Here is a 21,148-nt window from a genome sequence, read left to right on the forward strand (position 1 = left end):
GGTACTTGTACTTGCATATTTCCACTTTATTCAACTTGATTCTTCTGCTCCACTTAACTTCAGAGGTAATCATTGTACTTTTTACTCCACTGCATTTGTCTTAAGTCACTTTTAATCAAATGATTTTTTAATACCATTCCCATCCAGTGAAAACTACAAATCTCCAGCTATGTCTCTGTTGAATGTTTGTGATAAATTAAAATAAATGTTTTTTTTATGTGCTGAAAATGTTATTAAACTGAACCACTGGATAGTAATGTGTAGTAAAAGGCTCATGATACACATTGGTACACATACTTAGGTGAGAGAATGTGGACTGAAAGGCATGTGTGATGAACTGCAATATATGAAATGAATAAATGTACAAGTCAAAAATGTTGACTGCATGTTGCACCAGTTTGAAAATGTATTGCATGTATTTACAGGCCTATATATACATACATTTACATTATACACAACATATCCATTTGGAATTTATACATTGGTAAGTAGAAATAACTCAAGCAGGCACTTCTTATAACCAACATGATGCAAAGTACCTAATAATAGTAGATGTACAATACTGGTATTTTGCCATTTTTTAACATTCTATTATCACTCTTTCAGTTATTTCAGGCTCTGTTACTTCTGCATATAGAAGACATTCCAGACATGCAGCAATCCTTCATGATCTTTCATTCAAAGACAATAACAATTAAAAAGCTTGCAGGAAATATTTCCATAAAAAGTTGAATTGAGAATATCACTCAATATGACATAACATAAATACAAGCAGATCTTTTCCTTTAAACTTTTGTTATACGACTAAATGGTCCCTGTTTCTTTCTGTCATATTTTTTAGTGAATTTAAACCCTATTTAATAGTTAATCCATCAAAATGATTCAGTTATTTGAAGAGTCATCTGTTACAAAAATCAAACATCCTTGTTTGAGTGAATAACGCTGAGAAACAAAGAACCTATTTCTGCTGTTTGTTATTTTAAGTCAGTGGAATTTGTTCTTGATAAATTTTCCACCACCCTGCTGATTACTGGTGCATGCAGTTGAAATCCTTCATCTGGAAACGTCTGACCACCTCTGGCATCAGATTGGACGTCTTCATGTGAACTCTGTGATGCTGACGTTGACAAAGAGGGAGGAGGGAGGGATGGCCGTTCCGTCTTTAGAGAGCAGGTGTATGTGACGATATCCTGGAGAGGGACACACATCGACAAGAACTGGAATTAGAGCTCAAACGGAGATGTGATGAGTAAATCCCGCCTCTGGTATTTGACACAGCACATGATTTAATCTCTGCTCACCTGCTTGGATGCACTCAAACGGGAGAGTAAACTGTCCAACAAAATCGTTTCTGGAAGCCTTATCGTAGTCCTCCACCACAAAGCGAACCAGGGCCAGCTCAGGGGCGTGGATGACAAAATTCAAAGTTTCATTCCACACTGGGTTAAATCCTGCAGGTAGAGGGCAGTAAAAGGTTGAGTATCACCAACTGTGACATGACTTTCTATTTCAGGTCATCTTTTTTTTTCTTTTTAATTTAGTCATTTTTAATTAAGCTGAGTATAAACAAAAACATAAACAATCATCAAGCAAACCTAATATAAATTCAAACAAATAGATAACCAATATGCAAAATAGAAATAAAAATGTATTAACAAATAACAATATGTAATGGCTAAAACTCAAAATACAGGATAATAAACATGCCATGGTCCAGATTTGTACTTCAAGGCATTTACAGTCCACTAAAATGAGATGAAAACTGAAAAAAACTAAAATCTTAGAAAATAGGTTTGATTTCTTTCAAAAACTCAAAGAAAAAACTTAGCAAGCAACTTGGAAAGAAATGCAAACTGGAAAATCCAAATAAAAGGTAAAAAGAAATGAAATTAGGTAAGAGTGATTATTAGATGTAATTTAAAAAAAAAAAAAAGAATGCCCAGGAAGCTGAAGACTATTTATCAGTATAAGTCTCTAAATTATATATTTAAAATAATGCTACAGGAATAAAAACAAAAAAAAGTGTTCAGTTTGTTTTCATTTTTAGCACTTCCTTGGGGTCATTTTCTTGGGGGTGATCTTGTTTGTTTGTTTTTTTGCTTTTTTCTCTTATTTTCAGGCAAATTTCTTCTAATTTTTTACTGATTTTTCAGTAATTCCTGGGCCCTTTCTGTCACTCCCTGCCCCATGGTTTTAAAAGAAATCAAGCCAACTTGCTCAGGTTTCAAAGGGTTAAACGGCAGTAATGGTGGCAGAGTGTCCAAGTTTACGGACTTTTGCAGATTATTCCACGTATAAGTTGCATTCTAAGAGAAAAAAATAGTATAGTAAAAAATTGTATGGGCCCATATCACCCATTTTTACACATTGCAATCTATTAAAGAGGTCATTTAAAAAGCACAGCAACTGGTGGAATCAAAACCAATAGAGGAATGTTTCTTTGAAAGTATTGAATGTTCAACTGTATCAAGTGCTTTAAATATAAGCAGAGCAGCACGAGACATTTTGCTGTCCACGGCTGTTGCAGTGTCATTTTAAACCAGAAAGCTTGCAGAGATGGTACTGTGAATTGTGCAATACATGCACTATTTGCATTTATTAAAAGTGAACATGCTACCATTGTTGTTAATGTGACTGGTCTCTTCCTTGGCGTGGTCCTGTGGGACTCCGTAGATCTCCACTCTTACCAGGGGGTCTACAATAGAGCCCTCTTTCTGATTCACCTTTGGGAGCTGCTGCCCACTGATCACCTGATAAACACACACACATATTTGCATAAAGGAAATACACACCACTGCAGTGTACAGCACAGAAGAACACATTACACAACTTCTCTTATTTTATTGTTATTCTATGTTTTTCTGACATATTCTGCAACGCCACGCCTTCCATTGACACACTGACAGCAGCTGGCCATTGAAACCATAAGCAAATTCAATTTACATGCAGTTCTGAACCTGTATGGATAAGCGGAGTGGTTTATAGTCCTGCCGCTCCTCAGGTTTCTCTGGACTGAACTCAGTGTTGCCGTCTCTCATGAAGTCCGGCTTGAGGACGTAGCCGCAGCAGCTGTTCTGCCTGAACAGACCATCATTCAGATCCATCTCCAGACCTGCTGTCTGGAAGTTCAGAGCCACTTTGGGAAAAAGAGGGAGAATAATGAAATTAACTAGGATTTTTTTGTTTTTAACTGTGGCTGGCTGTATCACATGATTTTCCAGACTCAGTTATCTGTCATGTGATAAGTCCAGCACAAGACTTTTATCAAGAACAGACGGCGTCAGTTTGAGCCCTTGTGACTTGTGACAGGAAGCATCTGTCCTGTTAAAGTCCTCCAGCTGCTGGGCTGGTGCTCTGCGTCTAACCCTGACCTCCCTGCAGGAGGGGGTGGGGGTGGCAGTAAGGACACGCACAAAGAAAGTGACACCTCAGTACACGAGCATAAAAGAGACAGTATATTTACATGCATCACACTGTTGTTTCTTGTCATTTCCATATTCAGATTGCGAGTGATAGAAGCTGCATACCATACAATGGTATTTTTAGGATTTTAGGACATTTCTGTTTTAGGAGGATTTTAGGATATTTCTGTGACTTTAAAACATTTTGGGTATTTAAGGACGTTTCTAAGGTTTTAGGACAATTCTTAGATTTTAGGGTGTTTCTAGGATTTAAGGACATTTCTCGGACTCTGGGACATTTCTAGGATTTGAGGCAATTTCTAAGATTTAGGACATTGGGGGCTTAGATAGGACCTCTGGGGGGTTGCGCCAAATACATTTTTCCCAAAGATGGTTTCTGTTATCTTGGGTATTTCTGATCACACTGCTGTATGTCCAAGTGTTTGTTTTTCTAAAAGTTTGGTCTTAGTTATATAATGCTTCAAAAAAAGGATTGATGTCATGATTGACAGCTGTGTGTGCCAATCATTGCGTTGTGATCAATGATTCTGCTCATGATTGGTCGGATGGGTGTATGGGTAGGACCTCCAACACCTTGGACATGTTACTGCGCACATTCTGGCTCCAAATAACATCACCAGCACAAGATGGCAGCAGCTGTATCTGGGATATTTTGATTTCATTTTTGCATCATTGCGGTAGGTGGAGATGAGTCATCCATCTTTACATTCAGTCTATGTTTGAAACTATCAACCATATCAAAAATGCAGCACACCTTCATTTGTGGTTTCTTTGCTGTTCAGACCCTTGCATTGGCGAGAAAAAAGGTTCAAGGTTAAAGGTTTTCATTGAGCAGCAACAGCATTATTTTATGTTGGAGTTATATGTCAGAAGTGCTATTCATATATGGCAAATTACACTGCCAAATGACTGGATTGACAGCACTAACCCTGTCTATACCCATGCCCTGGGTCCTTAGCATCAACTTGTCTTCATGCATTCATTGCGATATTACATGCAGTCAGCATGTCAGCCCCATGCTGCAGTGTTGGACCAGCTAAAGACGTTAGGACACTGTGGTAATAAGACTGGCAACAGGAGACAGCAGTGTGTTTAAATGCAGAGTTTGGTTAAACCAGCAGAGGGCGGCCGTACTCTCACCTATCTGGCAGCCCAGGTTCCACATCTCCTGCGGGTTGTAGTTGGAGGAGTCCGTCCTGAGACCACTGGGATAAATCCTGCTCAGCTGCCGTGTGTTGTACTGCACAAAATCTGTCCCTGGACAGAGTATAACATGTAAAACATTTTATAGTCATAAAGCAGCCATATTATTTTATCTGAGGAATATGACATAAGATTTAACTGTTCTCCATTCTTTTTCAAAATACCCGTCCCTTCATGTCCATGGTACCTGCGTCCTTAGCAAGCTTCTTGGCCTTAGACTCAGAGAAAGACGACATCTCATCGCATTTGGCGTGTGAGCGAGCATGCTCAAAGCCATGGAAGTGCACGCTTTTGCAGTAAACCACCAAGTCTGACAACTCCTTGGACAGTTTGGACTTTGATTTCTGCAAAAGAGGAGAAAAGAAAAAAATTAATTTAAATCACTTCCAACATTAATAACATACAGTTTGAAGGTAACTCTGTAAATAAGAGGCCAGTGATTACATAACTACCCCATAATTTGTTTACTGATGAAATTGAATTGCATCATTTTCTTGTGGAAAAAGTTTGTCCACAACAGATCAAAGTTGTATTAAATTAGTGCAGGAAAAAAGTTGGAAATTCTTCTGGAAACATAAACATAAACTAATAATTACAAATGTATTTGTCCCAAATTAATAATGAAAAAAAGTTGCAAGTAACAAGACTAAAATAAATTTACTTTATTTATTTTCCCCATTATTAGAAGTTTGGAAGAAATATGTGAGAGCTGTTCTTTATTGCTTTGGTAATTTACACGAAATTGGCAGAAAATAATCATACTGTAACCAAACGGCAACTACAGGCATACTAAATGTTCATGTTTTTATGAATGATAAAATGCAATTAAATTTCTACCCTCGTGAGCCTCAGATTATTTCTTCAGTAACCTGCTCCCTCCAACAAAGCATCACTTCTTTTAGAAACCACACACATGCGACTGATGCATACAGTATAAAGTACTTTTACATTCTAATATACCTGCAGGACAGCAACTACTGTAAACAGGAAGCTTGTTTCATTACTCAGCTACAGAAATATTCAAGTGCTGTCTTCACTTTTTGCCACTCAAAATAAGCAATTATTGCATATATTTGTAGATATTCAGCACTATTATATTATTTTGATCTTTTTTTTCCAAGTAACCATTTTGGCTATTTACACTTTGGAGTGGATGTGTTGTTTCTTTTTATATTTATGTAATTTTTTAAATATAATATGTACACATGTTACATACAGCTGAAAAAGAGAAAGGAAATGTTTACACTGTATTATTGTTGATAAAAGCTAAATAAAACTAAAGTTCTAAAGAAAAAAGTCAATAAATGTGTGTAAAATAATTAGCATCCTCCTCTCTCTCCCTTATCATTTTTAATTAAACCACTGAAATCACAAATGCTTTCATATCACAAATTAACACATATTTTGAGAACAGCTTTGAAAATACTGTGTTTTTGATTGACCTGCCTTGATAAATATGAAATGCAGAGTTTGGTTTATTTCCCACAGCTAAGGAGACACACACTGAACGCTGTTTTCTTTCTCACTTCACTAACTTTCTTCTTTCTGCCATATCTGTCTTATCTTTAATATCCCTGTTTCCTGTTTCTTTTCACTATCTCTCTTCTTTTACTCCAGTCTCGCCTCACTGTCTCTTATGTCCCCACACCGTTTCCTGTCTTTCTCAGCAATCAAGTTCTGTTCACTTCTGTCTTGATTCACCGTCACTTTAGATATAATTCTGTCTTCATGTCCTGTCCTCACTTCCACTGTCTACAGGCAGTGGTGGAGGAAGTATTCTGATTTTCTACTTCAGCAAAATGACTAAAACCACACTCTAAAAATACTCATTAATATGTTCAGTGAAAGTCTTGCATTAAAAATTGGTACTTAAGTAAAAGTATAGTCAGAAACATGTACCTAAAGTATTAAAGTAAAGTACCCAATTTGAGGAGGGAAAAAACCCTCTAAATTACTCAAAATATGACTAAAAGTAGAACATGGCTTAAGCATTTATCAAAAACAGTTGCCAATTAATTTTTTTGACAATCAGCTAATTGTTTAATCAACTAATTGTTTCAGCTGTACTTGTGTCAATTGTTGGGTAGTTTAACCCTTTTAAACCTTGGCAAATTGGTTGAATTTCTTTCAAAAACATAAGAAATTACCTAAAAATTAGTAAGCAATTAGCAAAATAAAATAAAATACAAGAAAGGGACCTGGGAAAGGTGCCTGAAAAATCTAATAATTTTGTAACATAAGTTTCAATTATGTAATCATAATAATTATAAAAATATTTTTTCCCTAGCATTTGTTTTTTCTATTTTTTCCACTATACATATTTCTCTAGCTTTTTAAAAAATAATTCTCTAAATCTATTAATTTGTTGAACATTTTTTTCCCAAGTTGCTCATTGCCTTTTTCCTTTTTTTTTAAAAGAAATTATGCCAATTTGCTCAGGGTACAAAGGTTTAAATACTGATAAAAGACATCTAAAAGCAGCACAAGGAGAGTGATGTCACTCCAGGTTTCAAAGGGTTAATTTATAATAAAACATCATATTCTATAAACATTTCGTAAGCTTTTCATGAAAAATATTAATGTGTAAAGTAACTAGTAACTAAGGCTTTAAGATAAATGTATTTAAGTGAAAAGTGCAATATTTCCCTCTGGACTATAATAAAGTAAAAGTAGTTGAATCTCGTGTCTTTCAGATTGAGCTTAAAGCATCAAGCTGTTATACCTTTGCATTGTGGTTCAAACCCTCAGCGGGTGGCTCCTCTGTAGGCAGATTTCCAGCATCATCGTTGGCCATCTCTTCCTCATCACTAACTTCATCTGTCAGAGTTTCATCCAGAGAGTCTCCTGGATCACTGATCTTTTTAGCTTTCAGCAGAATTTTCCCCTTCAGCTCCTATAACAGACACCAACACAAGCACAGAAGGGTCAGAGCTCTTCTTCTTCATGCTGGCTCTGATCCACCTCATTTGTAGTATTTTTCTGTTCAATCCAGTTCCATAAAAAAAAAACAATGTGCTGAATGAGTGCTGGAATGTGGGATGTCACACTTCTTGAGGACTTGTTGTCTTCAGTACCCAGAAAAAAAGTTGGTCCATCTTCCTGCACTTTGTTGTTTCCTAAGTAAATGCAGCAAAGAACCACTACTTAATCGCCAAAACCCTCAGTGGAATTCCTCGCAGCATTTATGTGCCATTACTTCAAGTTAGCATTGATTGTCTTAAGTGCTCTAATGGGAAAGAGTTTGGAAGTTACAGTATACTATGGCTGTGCTTTTATGATCATTGTAAGATGGATGTTTAGACACACACCAGCCATTAATCTTTAAAATGTCTCTGAATTCCTAATGATGCCAAAGTTTTCCTAGATCAGACTGTCTGAAAACATTTCATTCCTAAAAATTAATCAAAGCAGAATGTTTACTGACGCTTTGTATCAGATAGATCCCGATATAAATGTATCACTAATTGTAATGGAATAGATTTATGTCATCATAAGTTCCCAAGTTCAATATACCGTTTACACGCATTAACCCTCTTATTGAGTTCATGTCAAAATTTATTAGTTTTGAGTTATAATTTGTAAATAATCTATATTGACTCTAAACCTCTTTTCTAATCATTTTCTTTTAATCGATTAATTGATTGGTTGAGGAAAAACATTACACCTGCACACTTCATGCCACACAAGTTTATCGAAGACAATGTTTTGATCCTACTTGGATCGTCAGGTCAAAATGAATAGAACTGTTTAAGTTAAGACAGAAAATCACCAAAATTGAAGTGTTAAGTCTAAAACTGCGATATGCAAACACTATGTAAAAGCTACACTTTAACAATGTCTCCCCGTAACCCTCATACGTATTCCATAGTGTAATTTCTGTGCTCCAGGTGTAATTTCGTTTTCCTCATTTACGCCATTTTTTGATTGCTGTACACCTACATGACATGCGAATAACTACCCTCACTCAATGTTTGCTGTTAGCACAAAACACGGAAGCCCTATAGTTGTGGTAATGAGAATGTCATATGTTCTGCAGGTATCTGGTGACAGACCTAAGTATTGGACAAACTGAAATTATGACCCAATGACGGTGATATATGAAAAATCAAGGTCACCAAAGTTAAAATCACATTTCATTATCTGGGGACCATCAATGTCTCGACTATTTTTTTAATGGCACTCCAACCAATTGTGGTCCAAACATCTCAAATTTTAAATGTAAAGATGGTGATACTAAAGATGGAGATAAGGGGATCACCAAAGTCCAAATGGTTCATCCTCTGGGGACTAGGAGCGTTTCTATAAAAGGCTATGACAATCCATCTGATAGTTCACAATCATGTTTCTTTGTAAAAGTTTTACAAAAGGTTGACAAAGAACACAAAAAAGAATGCCAGGGTGTATTGCCCTATTAAGTGCATATCTGGCCAAATATAAGAAAACCCAGATGCACACCTGTGGAGAGGGAAGCTGTTGAGGGACCTGGCCATCCAGCAGGGTGGTCAGTAGTGTGTCACCTAAGATTTGGCTGAGGTGCTGAGCCATGACTGTCTGCTGCTCCACACCACAGTGATTCTCAATCGACAGGATGACTGGGAAGTCCGATACCTATCAAACAAGAAAGAGAGGACATAATTCTGGCTTTAAAAGCTCATCTGTTTTCTGTCTTACTTATGCTATAATTATATCAGCTCCTAAAAAACGCAGTGGTAAAAGTGTTGTATTGACTTTTCAATGAGGTTGAGTTTCCACAATTCTCCAGAACAGTTTCTTCATCACATCTTCCCTAAAGTTGAGTAGGAAAGTTTTAGTGGCACCAATAAAGAAGTAGAGACATGTGAGAAGTTTCCTGGTTGTTTTCCATGTAGGTCAGTCAGCGGGGGTACATAATTCCAGGGGCAGGGAGGTTTACCAACTGCTCTTTGTGTGCTTTGCACTTTTCTGGGCACTCAGATACTCTTGTGAGTGGGACTTCTAACTGCTCTAAAGGGTTGGTTTGCCCAGAACAGAAAAACAATTTTTTTAGATTGCTGTTAGTCATAAGAAGCCAAAACTTTCCTTTCATTTGGATTTTATTTGTGGTGGTCATGGCAGTAAAGAATATCAACAGCAACATCTTGTTTCACAATGTTTTCCTCGTTATTCTGGAGAATCCAGAGTTTTTATAGAAAATATTTCAAATGTTCCAATTCAAACTGTTCACAGAAAGGTGTTGCAAGAAAATGTTCATTTTGAATTTAATGAAAACCTGACCAGAATAATTGCTGAATAATGCTAGGAGTAAGTGGTGAACTTTTGTGTGTGTGTGTATTATCTGGGTGAATTAACTGTTTAACCAGCGCTGCTCACCTTGAAGGCATATTCCTTCAGCGTTGAGACGACGTCTCTAAAAAGAATCTTGGAAGTCAAAGTGTGACCGTGATACACGACGGGTTCCCCATCACTGCCGTCCCAGCAGTCCACCTCTACACAACGGCAGCCTCTCTTCAGGGCCCTACACACACACACACACACACACACACACACATCGTGTTTCAGTTAAAAGTATATGATACATTTCAATCTATGAATACACCATTTTTATCTATGACTTTGCCTGTCCGTATAAGGAAATCAAAATAAAAGTTAAAAAAAGTCAACTCGCTCATCTCTGAGACGTACATTAAATTTCCTTCGGTATGCTTTTGTGTGATTATCTAACCTCTGTTTCAGTTAAAGCAGGTATCAACCCTTTTAAACTTGGGCAAATTGGCTTGATGGGAAAAAGACAAAGGGCAACAAAAGAAGAAATAACTAAAAAATTGGCAAAAAATAAATTCAAAAAAGAGTACAAGAAAATGACCTGAAAATTAGTTTAGAAAAAACAAAACAAAACAAAAAACAAAAGAAAATGATCTGAGAAAGGAAAAAAATGTAATAATTTTGTAACAGAATTTTAAATACATAATTATATCAGTTATGAAAATAGTTTTTCCCTAGCTCTTTTCTCTTACTAGTCTTACTATACAGATATTTATCTAGCTTTTTAAAAATAGTTTTCTAAATCTATGAATTTGTGTAACATTTCTTACCAAGTTGCACATTACCTTTTTTCCCCCATGTTTTTGGAAGAAATTGTGCCAATGTGCTCAGGTTTCAAAAGATTAAATACTTGTGAAGGCATCTGACAGCAGCATAAGAAAAGCGATGTCACTACAGGTTTCAAAGGGTTAAGCATAGACAGAGCTGCATGTGTTGTGTGCAGTAGCCCTCACTGGATGTAGGCCTCCAGGCTGCTCTGTCCTCGCAGCTGGTCCTCCAGCAGGTAGGTGTTGTGTGAGGAGGAGATGAAGTAGTGGCTGAGCGGCTGGCTCATGTCCTGATGAAGATCCAGATGTTCAGATTTAAATATGGAGCCCTCCTGTGAGCACAGGTAGATCTGGAAGCCATCTAATGACATGGCGCCTTGTTTCTTTGCTGAACAGAGGATATGATACGATAAGACCTCAGTATTCACAGTTCAAGAGGCAGTGAAGGTCACATGGTATATGTCTTAACCAAGTTGCTGGAATAAAAGTACAAGCTGACTGAAACACAAGCATCTACACACTCAAATGACTTGTTATCAGTATTGCAAATTGCAGGTGAATTGCTATAAAAATTTGCTATGGATATTAAATTGTAGACGGCATTATGTTTTCATGTTGTCCTCTTAAAAACGCTTTGAGGGGAATTTGGACAAACGTCAGGGAATTTGGACAAACGTCACCTTGGACTTAAGGGTGAACTAATTAAATTGTAGTGGCCAACGGTCGAGGTAACTGTGTACTTGTGTGTCTCAATCTTGTGAACGCAATATTTCAACACCTTGAGGGGAGTTTTTCAAATTTGGCATAAACGTCCACTTGGACTCAGCAATAAACTGATTAGAATTTGGTGTTCAAAGGTCAAGGTCACAGTGACCTTGCATCCAGCTAATGCACATGAACACTATATCTCAAAAAAGCCTTGAGATAATTTCCTCAAATTTGGCAAAAATTTGCACTTGGACTAGAGAATGTACTGATAAGACTTTGGTCGCCAAAGGTAAAGGTCATTGTGACCTCATCTGTCTCCTTCTCATGAACACAATATTACAGGGATGCCTTGAAGGATTTTTTTTTTCAAATTTGGAACAAACTTCCACTTAGAGTCAAAAATGAACAGATTAGATTTTAAAGGCCAAAGGTCAAGGTCACTCTGACCTTGCATCTGTGTCATTCTCATGAATGCAACATCTCAGGAACACCTTGACGGCATTTCTTCAAACATCCACTTGAGTCAAGGATGAACTGTTTTGAATTTGGTGGTTTACGTTTAAAGGTCAAGATCAACGTGACCTCATAAAACCTATTTTTTGGCCCTAACTCAGGAATTCTTTTGCTAATCATGAGAAAATTTCACACAAATTTCAAAAAGGATAAAATTATGAAGTAACAACATTTTACCGTGTATCTAAAAGGTCAAAGATCAACTTCATTGTCACATAATGTTCTGCAAAAACACTTTTCTGGCTGAACGTTAACATCATAGGTCAAGAAGAGAAGGGGAGACATTTGGTCAGACACTGAATTGGTGACACTAATCTTTGGTGGCCTTGGTATGCTGCCTGTACTCAGGCTCAAAGAGATGCTCATATGACTCTTTTTTTTCTAAAAATATAGTCATGAGACCCAAAGCTGTGAATACAAGATTTCAGTGTGCAGATGCTTTTATCTCCAGTTTGTGACAATATTCACAAACAAAAGGTCTTTTTTTTGTGTGTCATTATGCACTGATATCACATATGTCATTATAATTTGCCACATTTCCTTGAATCCAGTGCTCTTTTAATCAGTTCAAACACTAAAATCTAACACTTGAAAACACATCTTGCATAAAAACAATAATGTTAATCTGATAAAAATGTGGAACCTTAAAATATACAAAACTCTAACAAATACATCACCTTAAGCATTTTGGATTATAAAAAAACATTTTACATTGCTAATATCTACCTTTTCTGATCTGCTGTAGACACTGAAATATTGTGTGTCTATATACTAATGTGTAAAGTAAGTATAAATTAGAAAAGTACTGAGAAAATTTCAATTGGCATTGGATTAATAATGGATTAATACTCAAGTAAAATAGTTTAGTACATAATTTGAGTTAATGTACTTGGCTACATTCCACCACTGCTGCTGTCAGTCAGACATCTTTACCTGACTCAGATGGTTCGTAGCGATCAATCAGCTCCTGGGCATGCTGGGAACTCTTCTCTCCCTCATGCTGCTCAACACTCAGGAAGTTCTCCAGCTCCTCTAACATTAACTTCTCTCCATCTCCGGAGTAATCCTGGAACACCTTCCACACTTCATCCCTCTGAGTCAGCATCTTATAGAAATGGACAAACTGCTCGATTTCCAAAGAGCCACTCTCGTATTTATCAGCCATCTGTGGAAATAAAGGAAGAGCTTTAGTTATGTATTTGTTGCAATGTTTATTATCTATTTAAATGCTGTACTATAACATTGTAGCTAATGTGTCACATCAAATGGAGTGTGAGAAGAGCTCTGAAATGTAATTTAATAAATCTCACATTCAAAGTTAATTAAACTAAATTCTTACAATTTACACCAAGATGCAACAATATCCAAAGCAGTTCAAAAGCTCACCGTGAAAAGATGCAAAGCATGCTCCTCATTCATGTCCACGTTCATCATCTTCAGCAGTTTCCGCACCTCTTTGAAGTTCATCTTTCCGTCCTTGTTTTTGTCCGCTTTCTGGAACCAGTCCAAGACCCACCTGACAAGACGTTGAGGACAACGCCAGCGAACAAGTGTTGTGGAATAACAATTCAAATGTAAAAACTTGATTTCTCCATTTAAAAATGTTACAATCAGTTGGAGAGCTCTATTAGTATAATTCACTGTTCATATAATCTCATGGGTAGAGCAAACTTCAATGGTTTTGTATTATTTCTGTTTTTAGTTGTTTTTTTTCTAGCTAGTCATAGGGTCATCGCCACCCTCATGTCCAATATGGTCCCTTCTGGCTCCAGAAATCCATGATGGCGATAAACACAATACCAAAATACCATAAACCAATAGGTGAAGTTATGGTGGCTCCTTCCATTACAGTCTATGATGTAAAGTTTAAACAAAACCACCCAGATAACTGGCTAACAACATAATCTAGCTTTGAGACATCAGCCTCAGGTGCTGCTGATTCTTTATAGTGGTAGATATGATTAGAGGATGAATGTAGTTTATTGGAGAATGCATTAGACACTTTGACAGCAGTTGCCCTCTCCACTTCACTTATTGATTTGATAACATTAAAGAAATCCATTTAACAGAAACTGCAATTGCAAGCAAGCATGAAGTTGAAACAAACAACGAGGCATTATTATTAAAGATGGTTTTCATTAGTCATCAAATTAATTTCTTAGTACTTTTAGTCTTAATGTCTTCAAATATGTGATCTTGGACCATCCACTTCCCCTAGATGAAATTAAAATATACCCATACTTTTTCTCCAGCTAGTGTAGCCAGATGAAAGTATCAAAGCACCTGTAGTTTTAGAACACAGGAAATGTACTCTGATAAAAATGTTGTGGAGGAGGGCACCCACACCCTCCCGTTAGCTTGTCCCACCAACATTTTCAGTGCTTTCTACGCCCGTATCTCCAATCTATCACCACTTTATATTATTAGCCTATAATATGACACTCTTTGGGGGAGATCACACTTTTAGCAAGACTACTTTCAGTTTTGTTCAAAGAAGACAGTTTGAGTCTGTGTTTTTCATAAAATACCAAACAGTAAGCGTCTACAGTAAAAGGATACTGGTCCAGCCTCTCCTTCTCATCCATTGTTTGAGCCTTTCGAATCAGCTTACGCACTCCCTGGATCCAGGCCTGAGCTTCTTCTGGTGACTCAGCCACAAGGTCCAGGTTGCCTTGGCGACCGTGAAACACCAAAGTGAAGCAGAGGTCAGCGTGGAACTCCTCAGCAATGCTCAGCAGGACCTCCGACTGGTGGCCCTCACGCACTGCCTCCACCTCAGTAATCGAGACTGGCAAGGACAAAGAAACTGGATAATGAAGCTGTTTGGGCTGATAAATACTTTTGCCATGAATTTTGATATGTACAACCAATTGATATGAAGTGAACTTGGGGCTTGGGGATAACACCTTCATTTCTGTATGGTAAATATGTAGCTGGAACCTGCAGCCTCTCAGATCAGCATCACGACTGGAGATATTGTGGAACAGTTAACCTGGCTTTTTCAGAAGTAAAAAAAAAAAGGCAGTCGACACATCTTAAACTAACACTATGTTTTTAATCAGCACAAAAGCTGAACTGCAAAAACCAACACAACCACCAAAACCAGTGATGCCTCCTACCCTAATGAAATTCTTATCTCTGACACACGCTTTGACAAAGATGATCAGGAGAGAGCCATTAAGACTGTGCTTCCTGCAGACCATCAAGCGCTAACATTTTTTCCGACTGGAATGTGCGGTGCTTTGAATAAGATTAGCTGGTCCTGAGAGCATCTCAGAAACGTGCTCAGGCCATGGCCGTACCTATCACTGAGGTCCCCAAGGGCAGGACCTCTATATTTTAGAAGTATGCAGTTCCCTTTTTAAAAAGGAGCTTTAGGGGCCTTTGGTACATTATTTTAGGGAACAATGAGTAAGAACAGAAAGAGTATTCATTATTTTTCATATCTAACCATCAAAGTAGATCAATCATAGTTTGGGCCCTTTAATTGGGGGGCTGATAGAAAAGTCCAGCACTGATTATTATGATTATTCTATCCTTTCCTCATACAGGGTCCATCCAATAATTATGCTGTTCTCTACACCCTCAATCTAATCAATCCAGACTAGTGTAGGTGGTGTAGAAATGCAGGATTTCTTTTTTTTTTATTTCAATTTTTTTTCTGGTGGAGCACCCCAAGATGTTGTCCATTTTTTGCTCTCCAAATGTCTTAAAATGCACGTATTTAGATCAGCGAATTTAGAAAAATCTCAAGACATCATGCCCTGATGAACCCCCATAGCAAGCTTGGTTTTTGGACCTCAGTGTTTCTAAAACCTTGCATACGGCCCTGTTCAGGGCCTCAGGTTGAAGATGATGCTAAGCAGCTAACTGAGGTCTTCAGTTAGTTGCCTAGCATCATGTTCAACCTGTCACTGGCCCAAACAACGTTCTTTAACCACTTCCATCCTCCCTGTGCCAAAACACTACATGAAGATGAAGTATCCTCTAGTGTTCTCTTAAAACACGGTATGGTACAGTTCCCTTGAGGGTGCCCTTCTAGTGGAGAAAACACAATTGAGTGCCTTTAAGGGTGTTCTTCTAGTGGAGAAAACACAAAGTGCCCTTTCAGTGAAAAAAACAAACAAACAAACATGCCATTGTTCAAGGCCATCTACAGAGCCCTTAAACGGAGAAAATATGATACAGTGCCCTCCAGGGTTTCCTTCCAGTAGAGGAAAATGTGATGAATATGTCTGTATAGTGCCCCTCAGTGGAGAAAACACAATTAAGTGTCCTCAAGGGTGCACTTCAAGTAAAGACAGCCTGATGAAGTGCCATCACAGGGCCATTTCAGTGGAGAAACCCTAATGAAGTACTCTCTGGGTTCCCCTCCAGTGGAGAAAACATCATGGAGTGTGCTTTCAGTGAAAAATCATGAAGTGTGATTTAGAGAGCCCTTAAGTGGAGATAATATGATGCAGTGCCTTCTTGGGTTCCCTTCAAGAAGAGAAAATGTGTCAAACTGCTCTGTATGGTGCCCATCAGTGGAAAAAACACAATTAGGTGCCCTAAAAGGTGTACTTCCAATTGAGATTACGTGATGCAGTACCATTCATGCTAATCTACATGCTTGAAAACTTTCTGTGTGCTTGTGCCTGTATTTGAACCAATTAGTCAGTATAATGCGCTATATTTTTCAACGACTGACTGAAGAGGTCATATGAATAAAACAACAGTTAATATATGAGTACAATCAAGCATGTAAAGATGCACACACACTTCTGTACTCACAAGTGGAGTGACCTCTGCCAGCCCATCTTGACTTGTACCAGATAGTCAGGCCATCCTCCAGAAGGCGAAAATGCCGCTGCTTCTTCCACGATCGTGACTTGACTTTTCTCAGAGTCGACCCTGCCATCATCACCTTGACATCTGGGTCATCTTGGATGCCTGCAGAGTCATGTAAAAAGTCAAATGTCATGATCATGTCCTACCTCAAATACTAAACCATCAAAACTGGCAAGCCAGGGAGAGGATTTCACTACTTCAATGATTATGCCATTACTGATTCAATAAGGATGTATGGACGTTAACATTAAGCTCAACTTCTATTAGACCTTAAACTTTCAAACAAATTGCAAAATCTTCACAATTTCTCTATCCTCATTCTGTTAGAATAATATTTACTCACGTGAACTTTCAGGATCCATTTCTATTCTTGAATCATGCCAATGAAAATGTGGCGCTAAGAAGAAGCAGATGTCAGCAAACTGTTCCAGATGCTTTGCCCTGTTTCCAAACAAAATACATTTCATAAAACCTCTATGTGCATTCATTTGATGCATGAACTACCTCAACAGAAAAAGAAATCACAATATAATTTTAATCTGCAAATGTACACAGACAGTTTGCGCAACACTTTTAGCAGCTGCCTGGTTCAGACTGATAGTTACACAAAACTCCAGTTCCCTGTTATTGTAGTAAATTCATTGGGGTAGTTTATTCAGTACCTTGCTATAGGGAAACTTGATTTGAGTTGTTAAGGAAGGGCATTGCTAGTTCACTTTTTGCCCATTCAGGACTTCCCTGCTGATTCATGCGAAACATGTCCATCCATCACCTTAATCAGCCATTCTGTTGTGCCTCACATAGTTACAATCAGCTGAGCAGTATAGGATCGTGACAGGAATCCTAGTTATTAAACTATGAGATCTGGGCTCAAACTCCCTGAGTTGGCAATTGACTGCTCTGCTGGAATGCTTCTGAGCAAAACACTTAATCCCCACCAGCTCAAGGTCTGATAAACCTGACATCTGTGACATGAAACTGGGGCAACCAAAAAGAGTTCTCTTAAAAGATAACTGAAAGAGACCGAACACCGACACAGTCTGCGAGAGTGTGGTTGACTTGATGCACTCAATGCCAAGGTATTTTCAGGGTGAGTCAGCGTTTAAATCTTGATCCACTCACACCATCAATCTTTACTCATTATGGGCGAGCAGACTGAAAGGCTTGTGTACGGCAGCTCCTGCAGCCTTTGTGCTGACTCAGAGAAACCAGACACACTCAGCAGCCTGTACTCACCTTAGCCTCATGTGATAGAAATCAGGAGAAATATTGGTTTTTTTTTAAAGTTTGATTTTACTACATGTGACTACGTGATCACTTTAAATTAATAATTTGCAAATCTTAAAATTATTCTCCTGAGAATTTATGTATCATACAAAACTGTAGTATAGGTATCATTTTCTAACTATGCTGGTGGCTTGGCCCAAAGGTAAGACAATGTTGGTGTGACAAACTGTTGTTGTTCAATCGGTCCACCACACTGGTCTATATATTTCCACGACTGACATGTTTGCCATGAAGTCTAATGCAGACATTCATGGTTCCCTGAGGATGCACCATAATGACTTTGTTGACCCTATGACTTTTCATCTTGCACTACAATAGGGCTACATTTGTGGTTGGACCAAAATGTCTCAAAAACTTTTGGATGGATTGCCATTAATTTGGCTCAAACACTCACCTCAGGATGAATTGTAACAACTTTGGTGATTCACTTTACTTTTCATCATCTGGTCAAAACTGTTAATACTTTGGTTCTGACCAAATAACTGCAGAACAAATGACATTCCAATCTGCCTCAGCTAGTGCTAATTAGCAAATGTTAGCCTAATAAAACAGTAAACTAAGATGGTTAACCTGGTGAACATGATACCTGCTTAACATTAGCATTGCTATTGCGAGCATGTTAGCATTATGGTGCTAGCATTTAGCACACAGGGCTGCTAGCATGGCGAAAGATTTTTGGACTTGTAAACATATATATCACTTCTAACGGCGCATTTCCTGCAGGTCTGACAAGGACACTAGAGCATGTGTTGCTCTACTTAATTGACCACTAACGTTTTCCCTCCTTTTTTAAAAGACTGGCTGCCTCCCCCTGGTGACGTACTTTATCTTGGAATGATCCTGACTGGACAAACGGGCTGCTAGTTGGACGGTCCCTGGTTTTCTACTCAGCATTTCAAACAGGAAACAACAAGAAAGCCTGTCCATTACCTTTTCGTCATTCCATCTAAAGAATCCACCAAAGTCTATATACCAAAAGTCAATGGAGTTATTTTTATTAACAATGTAGTATGCTAGTATGTGTTGCAGGCTACAGTAATGACATATATAATATGAGTTATAGCCAAACTTATTTTAAGCCAAACCTAACCACAGTCTTTTGTTTCATAAACTTAAGGAAATAACCTAAAAACAATGCATTTTACAACGAGGAGAAACTGTACATATCCTGTAAAAATGGACGCATAGTTTGAAAAGACACAATGCATGTAACAAGCAGAAACTGACACGCAGTCCCTAAACGTCAAAAACTAATGTGGAAAGGTACTTAGTGTGTCAATTTCTTTTTGGTTATTACTACTACTATTATTAATATTAATTAATTAATGTATTTATTTTATTTAGTGTGTCAAATTTTGACATGTAGGTCCACAGATAAAGAGGCAGTATATGATGAGTTGGGACGAGATCGTGCTGAGGTTGCCCTACGTGCTGGAAAGCTTGAATCCACCACTGCTACTCTGTATATACTGAGTTATACAAGACCATTGCTTTAATAGACAGGTCAACCCAAGTCTAGCTTTTTCTATAGCCTGAAATTATACATTTGTTTCTTAGTGTTTTGAGACCTTTTATGTATCCTCACAATGTGTCTCAATAAAAGCAGACACTTAAACAGAACGAGACAAATGTACCGCAGACTTTGTGCTTATCAGTGAAAACTGTTAAATTCCTGCTATCTCTGCTGTTCACAGATAAACGTGGATCAAACACTTCCAGAAAGGAAAGGGTTTTTTTTTTAAGTCTTTATATTTGTGTTCCTGTCTGACAGATATCCTTTCCTTCCATTGTCTCCTGAAACAACAAGATCTAGACTTGGGTTCTACTTGTTTCACAACCAAATGTGTGCCAGCCCCCCTTCAGGAGAAAGTTAGACAGAGACATAGAGTTCTCACCACAGTATGACTGACGTGATGTTAGGAATGCTTTCACAGTTGCTTCACGATTTAATATTACGCTCATATGGAAAAACACAGACTGACCATGAAAGCCAGGCTTATTTTCCACAGCTATTTGCTCCATTAACTGAAGTGCGCTTTTTATGTGTTGCACTTTCACTGCGGAGCCACGTCAAAGACATTTCTATTTCCCATCCAAGTTTTCTACTGTTGAAAGTTCAACACACCCTCCTTCGTGCCTAACATCCAGACTTTTTAAGCTTCAATTAGGTCACGTTATGTTTTATTTTTGGGGCCATGCATAAGCATGCAGATGAGTCACACATGGCCACTTCTCCAGGGAGTTCACTGACCACACACACAAACACACAGACATGACTAATCTGAGAGGACAGAAATTGGGAAACTCTCATAAAAACCAAACATGTTCATACTTTTATCTTGTGCGCTTCTGCTGTAGTTTAGTTTAAATGAGTTTTATCCATCGTAGGAATGTTCCATTTTGCCTGTACATTGAAATCTGTGTCCTGGTGTTTACCCTTGACTGCCTTTTTCCTGCACATGTGAAGAATTCGACAAACAAGTAAACAGTTCGTCCAATTAAATCCATATATAACTCCAAACAGCTGCAGGGAGTGAGGTTTGTGCACAGAAAATTAGAACCAGAGGCAGAAATATGAGACATAAAAGCATCCTTTCAGCCTCTATACAACTGCAGCTAAAGAAAGAAGGATAATGAGTCATACAACCTTGCATTTCTCCTAGATAGGGGAAAAAGAGTTTTGCTTACCAAAAGTGCAGATCTTAGCAGGGATATTGTCAGACCTCCAGATGTAGGTGCTCTGTAGGAGACAGCTCTCCCAGGAAGGGCCCCAAGACACTGAGGGGTAGGACCCTTGATGGCCGGCCCGAGATAAGGTTCAGGGAGGTGTGTACGTCACTGGTCACTGAGATCCAGGATCAAGGAGAGTCCAGGGACTGTTAGCTGAGCTCAGGACCTTTAAAAGAATGGGAGTGTCCGAGGGGAAATCTGGCTCAGCCTCCTCTCTCCTCCCCTCTCTCAGCACTCTCACTGCTATAGGTCTGAGAAACCCGATTCCCTAGTCGCTGCTGCCTCACACTGGTACGCTCTGCTCCTACCCCTCCTCATCCTCTTCCTCCTCCTCCTCCTCCTCCTCTGCCCACCCCCTCCCCACCAGCCTTCCTTCCTTTCCTGCCA

At 38.3% G+C, this 21,148-nt stretch overlaps 1 protein-coding gene across 2 annotated transcripts; it reads right to left on the reverse strand.

Moving 5' to 3' along the window:
- Nucleotides 1–20,977, reverse strand: LOC121939094 (1-phosphatidylinositol 4,5-bisphosphate phosphodiesterase delta-4-like). 2 transcript variants are annotated; one of them, XM_042482219.1, is made up of 16 exons: nt 20,720–20,977; nt 17,088–17,185; nt 16,688–16,846; nt 14,474–14,702; nt 13,301–13,430; nt 12,848–13,079; nt 10,880–11,081; nt 9,975–10,119; nt 9,081–9,233; nt 7,348–7,518; nt 4,813–4,969; nt 4,563–4,679; nt 2,958–3,136; nt 2,618–2,750; nt 1,302–1,451; nt 1–1,190 (listed from the first exon to the last, which is right to left on the reverse strand). In XM_042482219.1, the coding sequence occupies exons 2-16, from the start codon at nt 17,104–17,106 to the stop codon at nt 1,099–1,101; spliced, it is 2,268 nt and encodes a 755-aa protein (XP_042338153.1). In that variant the 5' UTR covers nt 17,107–17,185; nt 20,720–20,977; the 3' UTR covers nt 1–1,098. The 2 variants fall into 2 exon arrangements, with proteins under 2 accessions (XP_042338153.1, XP_042338154.1); XM_042482220.1 differs by lacking the exons at nt 1–1,190; nt 1,302–1,451 and having other exon boundaries at nt 2,663–2,750; nt 2,944–3,136.
- Nucleotides 20,978–21,148: the final 171 nt, after the last annotated feature.

The sequence above is a fragment of the Plectropomus leopardus genome, unplaced genomic scaffold (assembly GCF_008729295.1).
Source record: "Plectropomus leopardus isolate mb unplaced genomic scaffold, YSFRI_Pleo_2.0 unplaced_scaffold41, whole genome shotgun sequence".
Classification (NCBI taxonomy): Eukaryota; Metazoa; Chordata; class Actinopteri; order Perciformes; family Serranidae; genus Plectropomus; species Plectropomus leopardus.

Coding starts and splice junctions, on each gene's coding strand:
- LOC121939094 (XM_042482219.1), bottom strand. Junction 9,234..9,974: donor TGAAGGAATATGCCTTCAAG/GTGAGCAGCGCT, acceptor CTTGTTTGATAG/GTATCGGACTTCCCAGTCAT. Junction 4,970..7,347: donor GTTTGAACCACAATGCAAAG/GTATAACAGCTT, acceptor CCTCTTTTGCAG/AAATCAAAGTCCAAACTGTC.